We start from the raw sequence: 8,961 nt of genomic DNA, 5'->3' as shown, positions 1-8,961 counted from the left end.
TCATGCGTTATGTTCCTCTGTTCCGGGCGGACACAACTAATGTTTCCAACCTTAATCATGAAGCGTCAAAAAATACCCTCGATTCTGCAGTGGACCTTGTGACCTGAGGGCGAGTTGCATGACCCCTAAACTGCTGTAGCGTCCCACTCGGCTTGTGGATGCGATCGCTTCTAAAAATCCAAGTGAACTCAAGTTCAGAGTAAATGCAATCACCAGCGATTCTGACCAGTGTGTTAAAAGCCATGAGCAGTCTACACAACAGGACATGCAAACCGGCCCTCTAAACCAGCAATGTTAGAATATGCAGAGGGTGGAAGTTGCCAAGAATGAGGGTCATCAGCCTTCTACCATTTAAATGTAAAGGTTTCCCTATTTGACAGATGTTTGACAACCCGGTGCAGAATTATATCCAAAATTACTGAAAGTTTCTTACATGGACGGCGGGACTTGTGTTCACGAAAACGATCGATTCTCAAACACGGCGACAGCAGCCCGAGCAAACCACGTGCCATTTATTTATGAACAATCGGCATAAAATGGAATGAGCCCAAATAATTGTGCGTGCCCGAGATTTAAACCAGCAGGAAACGGAGCGCTTTTGATACACGGAGCAAAGAGGCGGAGGTCAAAAATGGCAGCACACAGACCTGTCGACATTGCACTTTCAACCATCTCCCCACGAGACACCAATCAATTTCCTTCCTAAAAACACAAAGTCATTTAAACGCAAATTAACAATGCGATGCACAAACGTGAAGGGAATTGTTGATGGCATAATTTCCCCCCCCCCCCCACTCCACTAAAAAGAATAACGTAAAAGTATTATTTTGAAATTCGCGCGAGAGGCGGGACGGGGGATTTTTTTCACCAAGGGAATTTCACGTGGCGACGGAACACACGAGAAAGGTCGCTTGCACCCGCGGTTGGCCAAGGCCCTGGCAGGAAAACCACGGTCACGTCAACAAAAGTGCGAGACAGCCATGCAAGCGTTGGGTGTGGGGGCTAGCAGAGTCTAAGCCCACCCCCCACCCCTGCTGATGGCACAACAGCAGGGACACAACTGAACAATCATTTACTAACACTTTTTATTTTACCAGGTAAGGCCCACTGAGCTATTAGCTCTTTTTCAGAAGCAACCTGGCCACAAATGATAGCTCAACAAAGTGACTATTCATCATGTGGAAATTCATAGAAGCAGCCAAACACTCTAAACGCATGTCCATTCTAAACGTGGAGGGAAAAACTGGGGGAACCAGAGAAAGAAACATGCGACCACGGGTAAAACAGGCAAACTCCAAACATACCACAACAGGCATTGCCAGGGTCAGGATCGAATCCATGACTTCCTGCATACCAGGTGAGGGAGATAATACCTTGTGCCACCGTGATGCCACAACTGTAAAAATGCTGACAACGAAATAAGCATATTTGTTTGCACGTTGCCACAATTTTGCGTCGTCAATGCAGATGTGATGGCTTGCAATAGGCGACGCAATTGAGCAAAATTAAAAGTCGAATTTTTCATATACACGAGTAAGAGAACACAATATGCATGATAGACAAAGGCAGACAACGTCATTACTCAATGCGTTCGGCGCTTAATCGTTTGAAGTTTGTTTAACGTTGACCGTGTCGTGCGTCCCCCTGAGTTGTTTATCGGTCATCCCTTGTAAACAAGGTCCCGCTACGGGGCTGGGGCGAGAGGAAGCGCGGGGGGGGGCGGCGGAGTGGCTGAACGTGACAACGAGCGGGCGCCCGAGGAGGAAGCTGCTGCTGTGCCCCCCCCCCATGCCCTCTCACTCCTCCACATCCTTCTTGCCCGTCTCCTGGCCCTCGAAAAGCGGGTGGCGGGCCTCCACCTCGGCCCACGCGAGTACACCGTTGGACAGGTCCCGCACCAGGCCCGGCAGCTCGTCCACCTGATCCAGGAGAGGGGTAGGAGGACACAGAGATGACGGGGGGGGGGGGGGGGGGAGATGTGTGGATCGGAGGGGATAGGGTGCGGAGTGGAGCCCCGGAGGAGGTGGATGCAGGGTCAGTCGTAGGTTTTTTTTTTTTGTCACGGAAGTAGGAAGAGGTGGGCATGAGGTGGTGAAGGGTTTGGCAGTTTGACGACATCGTTTGGATAAGTGGGAAGTCAACACGAGTGGGGTGTGTAACGGGACAGGGGAGGTGAGCGGCACGGGTGGAGTAACATGGCCCAGACGACCCGATACACTGCCCACTTGTGTCATACGCAACATTGCAACTTGTTCAATAAAAGGCAGTCGTGTAATAATGGTGTTCCGATGCCAAAGAACAGCATTATTACACGACCGATAGTAACTTTAAAGACCCTTGTTTGTATCAATGAAGCTAAAACTTGTCGCACAGCCCGGGAATTTACAAGAACTATGGAGTGAATGCCTTTTTAACGTGGCGAAACACTCTGGTCTATTAATTTATCACGCTTAAGTAATTATCAGCAACAACGCATTATTAGTTTTGTACAAGGTAGATCAATTTGTCTCATTATGCAGCCTTCGAACAAAGTATCATTTCGTGCGGTTGATTTACAGTGGACGCTAAGACATCAGCAAATCTCAGACTCGTGAATAACTTCTCGGGTTATAAGACTGTAAAACAAAAAATGTGGGCAACAAATTGGAGAATTATTCATCCATAGCCGGCGACGATCGACGATGGCTTAAGATGACGACGACAAGAACCATTTAACCTTCATCCCTTGCCTTCCTTTGACAAAATCAGGAGCCCCTGACCACGCACTCACCTCGGCGCGAATCTGGCGCATGGAGTCGCGCTCGCGCAGCGTGGCGGTGTGCGGCTGCCGGTTGACGGTGTCGAAGTCGACGGTGATGCCGAACGAGATTCCGATCTCGTCGGTGCGCGCGTAGCGGCGCCCGATCGACCCCGACGAGTCGTCCACCTTGTGCGACACTCCGTTCCGCGTCAGCGCCTCCGCTGCGGGCAAGACGGCACGCGCATCACGCGTAAGGGGGTGTGCGTCACGCGTGGTGCGTGTCACGTATGGCATGTCACGCGTTTGGGGAGCGGTAGTGTAGCAGTTACAGCGTGCTGCTGCGCGATAAATCCGGTGAGCCGAGTTTAATTCCCACTCTTGACCAACACCAGTGACGATGATCTGAACCGGTCCCGAGCCTCCCCTAGGTCGACTCGGCTTCAAACTAGTACCTGGTGCGGTGTGTAAACATCGCCGCTGAGAAGACAAAGGTGTGGTGTTGACCAACCATATCCTCCTCGTGTGCAGTGCCGGCCTTCATAGGTGCTTGCTAACAGCACTTGCCCCAATAGTCTGTTAAGGCTATACGGGGGATCTTTTGTCTCGTCACCTGACAATTGATTCGTCGAGACCAAAGAGGGGGAAGTGGGCAGTGTCCCACGTCTCACGCGGGTGACAGTCTCATTCGTCACACGTGTGTGACACACCTGTTGCACCTCCGATTAGCACGGTTGGGCTATGTACGGTGCGAAAGAATTTAAAAATACATACACTGTCCTCCCCCCCCCTCTCTTTCCCCCTGCTGATTAAACAGTCATTAGGTAACGACTGTGTAATTAAAGCACTGCAGGTGCGGCAAAGGGACTACAATTTGAGTGAACGTTTGGTCTACGAATGGACCACTAATAATGGTTCCTGTAAAGCGTTATTAATGTCTGAAAAAACATTTAAATTCTGATCTTATTCTTTCCAAATTACCATCAAGTATCTTAATAATAATAATTGACAAGCCTTTGGTCAATCCACTGCTGGATGACGGCCTCCCCACGCGGCGTCAGTTGCGGGGGTTTGTTGCTCGTACTTTACCAGGCTGGTCGGTGCCAATTGGTATCGGGATGGAGGCTAAGGACCGGTCCAGATATCACTCGCCACTGATGTTAGCCGTGGCTGGGAACTGAACTCAGGTCACCAGGTTCATAGCGCAGTGCGCAAAACACTGCGCCACCGTCCCACTCTAGTGACGTTTATTAATTCGGTTTAATATAACTTCATTCCTCTGTATGTACGGTGCCAAAGTGAATTGTTAACATGGACATGAGAGCCACCTGCAGGCTATCGACGCCACATGCGCAGGCGCGGCGTCGCTCACAACACAAATGCGCAGGCATGCGTGCGTGCAATCCAGCGCGATGGTGCCTGTGTGCTCGGGGTGGCCACCCACATGACCAGGCCCGCGCGGCGCAGCACACGCCCACTCACACAGCATCTTGACGAAGGGCGCAAACTCCGGGTTCTGGCTGAGAGGCAGCACGGAGCACTTGTAGGGAGCGACGGTGGGCGGGAAGGAGAAATACTGCAAGGAACAAGGAGGGCACATGGGGTTGGTTGGGGGGTGGGGGGGGCAACATCAAACTATTAAAAAATGTAACTATTAAACGACGTAATTTTTTTCACCAGGTCAGGCCCACTGAGCGAAATAGCTCTTTTTCAGAAGCGACCAGCCACAAATTATAGCTTAATCAAGTGGCTTTTCATGTACAAATTGACAGCAGCCAAATACTAATGCACGTCGATTCTAAATGTGGAGGGAAAAATCCACGCAAACACGGGGAGAACATGCAAACTCCAAATATGCAGGCGTCAGGGTCGGGATCGAACCCACGACCTACTGCTTACCAGGTGATAAAGTTAACATCTCGCCGACCGCGGTACCCCCCCAGCTCTGTCTGCACCTCTGGTGGAACGGAAACTCGTTCAGCACTTCGATTCTTGGCTGCAACGGCGCCAGGTGATACATTTCCAGCTTTACAAGGTTCGAAGCTATCGTCACAGTCATTGTTCTATGAGGTTTTGTATTCTTCGCAATTTACGGTTATATTTGGTGTATACATGCACACTTATGCATGTTGAACATCTTTCGCCACGGTACGTAGCCAACCGTGCTAATCGGAGACACGTACCGTCCGCTGTTCGTCACCCTCCCGCACGCGGAAGCTGTGCTCCAGGATGGTGTACATGATGCGGCCGATTCCAAACGATGGCTCAATCACGTTGGGCACCACCTCCTCCACTGGGGGAAGAAAGCAGCAACGAGCTTAGACGCGTGCCCTTTAAAAACCGCTGCCCAAGGCGCGTTTTCAACAAAGCATCAAATCATGAGAACATTTGGTATTTGTGCCATTCCTGTCATGTATGTATGTTGAACTTCTTTCAAACCGTACATAGACAACCATGCAAATCGGAGATGCGGGATCACAAAGGTGCCATGTTTCAAGCACTATAGTCTGCAGGGGTTTCACAGTAGGTGGCGACGATTGTCCTGTGGCTTCACCCACTGAGGTAAGTTGTGGGTTATAGGGGTTATTTTGAAATGCTTTACTATGTTTATCAGTGTGGATTGAAGGTGGGGAGCATAGATATACGGGAGCACAAGCACAGTACAACAATGGACTGCACTGCCCTCTGCTGATCGCCACGTAGCACAGCGACACAGCTGCTCATGACAACCCGGTGTGCATGGTGGTGTCCCATCCGAGCATTTATGCAGGCAAAATCCTGCTTGGCTTCGGATCTGATGACATCAGGAGCATTCTGGCTGATTTGGTCACGGCGACTGTGACCGAACATGCCTCTCACGTCAGAACCCCGCAACTCCACTTCCCCAACCAAGGACGCTGACATCTGACGGATTACAACGCCAGCCAGAGACGCACACAAGAACCTCACTGCCGCCACTCACCGAAGAGTGTCTTCTGAAAACGCTTGACAGTCACCATGTCCTTTGAAAGAGTGAAGCTCTTCCCTTCCACCTCAAAGCTGAACTCTCTGCGAGAACGGGGAGATCAAGCATTCACGATTATTTAATATGTAAGTGGTTGCTATTGTTGTATGGCCCTGCGATGCGTTTCCGGTTTTTATTTTTGGCTAGCCATCGAACAGAGATAGTTTTGCACTGTACAAAGCCAACCGTGCTCAACGGAGGTGCGGGGGAAGGACAACAAACTAAACACAAACAGCAGTTCTAGCTCCAGTGACTTCCTAATATCGGAAGAGCGTTCCAGACGGCCGCAGAAGTGCATCTGAAAGCGCTCGATGCAGTGACCGTCTTTATTCGATGATAAGTCAAAAGCCACTGCGAGGATGACCGGAGTTTGTGTGATGGTTTATGCTCCTTGACAAGATCAGCGAGGTATTTTGGTTAATTTGTAGCAAGCACTTTGTGTAAAATGAGTGCGACGTTAAAATGTATTCGTTTGGATGAAAGCCTTCCCGTGCTGTGTCCAGTGGTGGGGATTGTCTGGATTATTATAAAATATTTGTTCCAAAAAGCATCAACAACGATTTTTCAGGATTGTCCTATACCAGGATGTTTGGCCAATTCCTTGAACGTGTTTTTAGAACATGGGAGCAAAAAGGAATTCTTGGAGTTATAAAGGGGGTAACACTTAAAGGCCCACGCAGATGGATTTTTGCTGGTCTGCCAGTGGCCACTTTTCATCCCAATAGATTTTGATGTTTCTCATATTTAGGCGATCCACCAAACTTTGCCACCAAAGCGCTGGATCACAGGTGTTCGCCAATACATATCAATAGGCAGCAGAGCCAGACAGAACATGTATACTCCGCAAGATGATCACACCTCGCGATGCATTCTGTGATCCTGTTATTAGTTAGCATCCGATACTTATTAATGCTATGTTATACAGATTACTTGGCCGTTGATGAACTTTGTTCACCGAGCAACTGCTCTTACCCCTTCTCTGCAAGCTGCTTCTCCACCGATTCGATATAGAAGCTGTCGCAATCTTCCAGAAACTTGTTCACCAGCCGTGCATCTTTCTTGAAGGCCTTTCCAACGATGCCCTTGTTAGCTTCCAGCTGCACCACCTCCACCACCTTGTGAGCTGATCGGTCAAGGATAGCAATTCCTACCCTTCAACACGGCCTCTCCCATCATGGGCTTTTCTCAATGGGGGTCACTCTACGTGCTGTGTTAAATGCGAGTAAGCCTGTCAACGCGGACCTAACCACGCGTTCATATCAAGGACGGCTTCACAAAGTTAACATCCCCCTTAAATAGGATTGTCACGATTGTGCTCTACCGCTCCCAGCACATGAAGCTAAACGTCAGACATCACGCCGAACCAAAAAACGCATCGGAGAGATGTCTTCCAATGGAACGTAAAGTTGACCTCTCATATTCTTAGGTTTTTTCGGTAAAGTCACATAGGTAAAACATCAAAATTAATGAAAATAAAATAAAACAAAAATCACGACGTTTCGGAGGCAACACAAGTCTCCGTCATCAGGTGGGACCGTCACAGCCGAATTAGCTAATTCGGCTGTGACGGTCCCACCTGATGACGGAGACTTGTGTTGCCTCCGAAACGTCGTGATTTTTGTTTTATTTTATTTTCATTAATTTTGATGTTTTACCTACGTGACTTTACCGAAAAAAACCTAAGAATATGATTCCTTGCAGTCACGAAAGCTTCAAATCTAGAATTGACCTCTCATATAATAACAACCCCCGCACCTCCCCCCCCCCCACCACCAGCGCCGTGAAGGATATGGGCTCTTTGAGAGGCTTCTCGGCCACCAGTGGCACTTTGGTAGCACGGGAGTGGCACTGGAGGTCAAAGCATGAGCGGTCGGCGCAGCCCACCACCTCGATCCATCCCTGGTGAGACGACACACGCAGCGCGCGGCGTCACCGCACCGCCAGCGCGTGCCGTCAATCGGCCAGCCACACATGCGCCATTACATTTACTAAAACACCCACCGAAGAAGTGCGTGTCGACACACGCAGACTTATGCCGCACTCCACGCAGACTTATGCCGCAGTCCACCTGTCCACCCACGGAGTCACCGTGTTGAGCGTTTATACCAGGGTTGGGGAATCCCCTTACCTACCCCTACCGTGGGATTAAAAAGGACTTTCAAATACTTTTGGCGGGAACCGCATTGACACCTTAGCATCGTCCAAAAATGGGGGGGGGGGGGGAAATAATAATAATGGGTGTGTCGACCAAGTGCGAAGAGCTCCTTGCGGTGGCAGAAGTGACTTGAGTGCGTTAAAACTTGAAACAGAGTCTGGTCAGATCAAAAAATGTTCCCCCTCTAGTACTCCATTAGTGCAGCTAATGTTTCAGTGATGGACAAAAGCATGCCGGCCGTTTCGAAGCGGTAACACCTCGTGTGGCTGCAGGCATTATGACATTAAGCCACGGGCCATATCGGGCCCACAGGCTGTACACCCCTCACCCCTGGTCAAAACGATTCGGGGCTCTACACCCGCACGTCATTTAGAAAGCACGTGCGTTACGCAAGTCTGGGCACGCACGTATGAGGTCTTCGTCTCGGCGTCCCAGCAGTCGCAGGCATAGTGCGCCATCTCATTGTCCATATGCTGGCGGAAGCGGAGGTGCTCGTCCTTGACGCCGACCTTCACCAGGAACTGGTAGATGCGGCCGATGAAGTACCCGAGCACCGTGTTGTTTATGATGCCCTGCACAGGTGCACGCACGAGCGCACGCTTGTCAAGGGGGATCAAGCGGCATTTGCACGACAACTCCTCGTGTCGACACGCGACCGCACTGCTTGCCGTCATGTGCAAGCCGTGCTCGGACGGAGCACGTTGGAGGCGAGGGGCAAGTGTTTACGTGAATTGCGTCGTAATTATAATAGGATACATCCAGTTCGTGTTCTATTCTTCATATTAAAGAATATATTACGAGTTCACTTCCGAGTGAAAACATCATGTAGTTGTAGAATCTTTGAGCAAGCAATCAAAAGGAGTTCAACCTATTTCTAAACAGATTTATTTATAATAAAGGTTGAGTAAGCCTGACCTAATTTTAGTGCAAGACAATATGGAGGCGTTTTAAAATATATTTCCCAATACCAAAAAGTCAGACAAATTGTACGGACTTTGTACAGTACAAGGTTAAGTTAACCTCGACTCTGGACCGATTTTGGATTACGTTCTCATCCCATTCACC

General features: G+C 49.6%; 1 protein-coding gene across 1 annotated transcript in view; it reads right to left on the bottom strand.

Moving 5' to 3' along the window:
• Window positions 1-492: 492 nt before the first annotated feature.
• GARS1 (glycyl-tRNA synthetase 1) overlaps window positions 493-8,961 on the bottom strand; it is a 29,472-nt gene continuing 21,003 nt past the window's right edge. Inside the window, exons 10-17 of the mRNA XM_078595479.1 lie at window positions 8,304-8,468; window positions 7,534-7,640; window positions 6,714-6,860; window positions 5,700-5,785; window positions 4,921-5,030; window positions 4,220-4,313; window positions 2,771-2,961; window positions 493-1,919 (exon numbers count right to left, since the gene is read on the bottom strand). Of these exons, the coding sequence (XP_078451605.1) occupies window positions 1,797-1,919; window positions 2,771-2,961; window positions 4,220-4,313; window positions 4,921-5,030; window positions 5,700-5,785; window positions 6,714-6,860; window positions 7,534-7,640; window positions 8,304-8,468 (1,023 nt within the window). The 3' untranslated portion in view covers window positions 493-1,796. The remainder of the gene's footprint in view (window positions 1,920-2,770; window positions 2,962-4,219; window positions 4,314-4,920; window positions 5,031-5,699; window positions 5,786-6,713; window positions 6,861-7,533; window positions 7,641-8,303; window positions 8,469-8,961) is intronic.

This window comes from Lampetra planeri, chromosome 1 (assembly GCF_965212315.1).
Source record: "Lampetra planeri chromosome 1, kcLamPlan1.2.h2, whole genome shotgun sequence".
NCBI lineage: Eukaryota > Metazoa > Chordata > Hyperoartia > Petromyzontiformes > Petromyzontidae > Lampetra > Lampetra planeri.
This window is presented reverse-complemented; position numbering and strand designations above follow the sequence as displayed.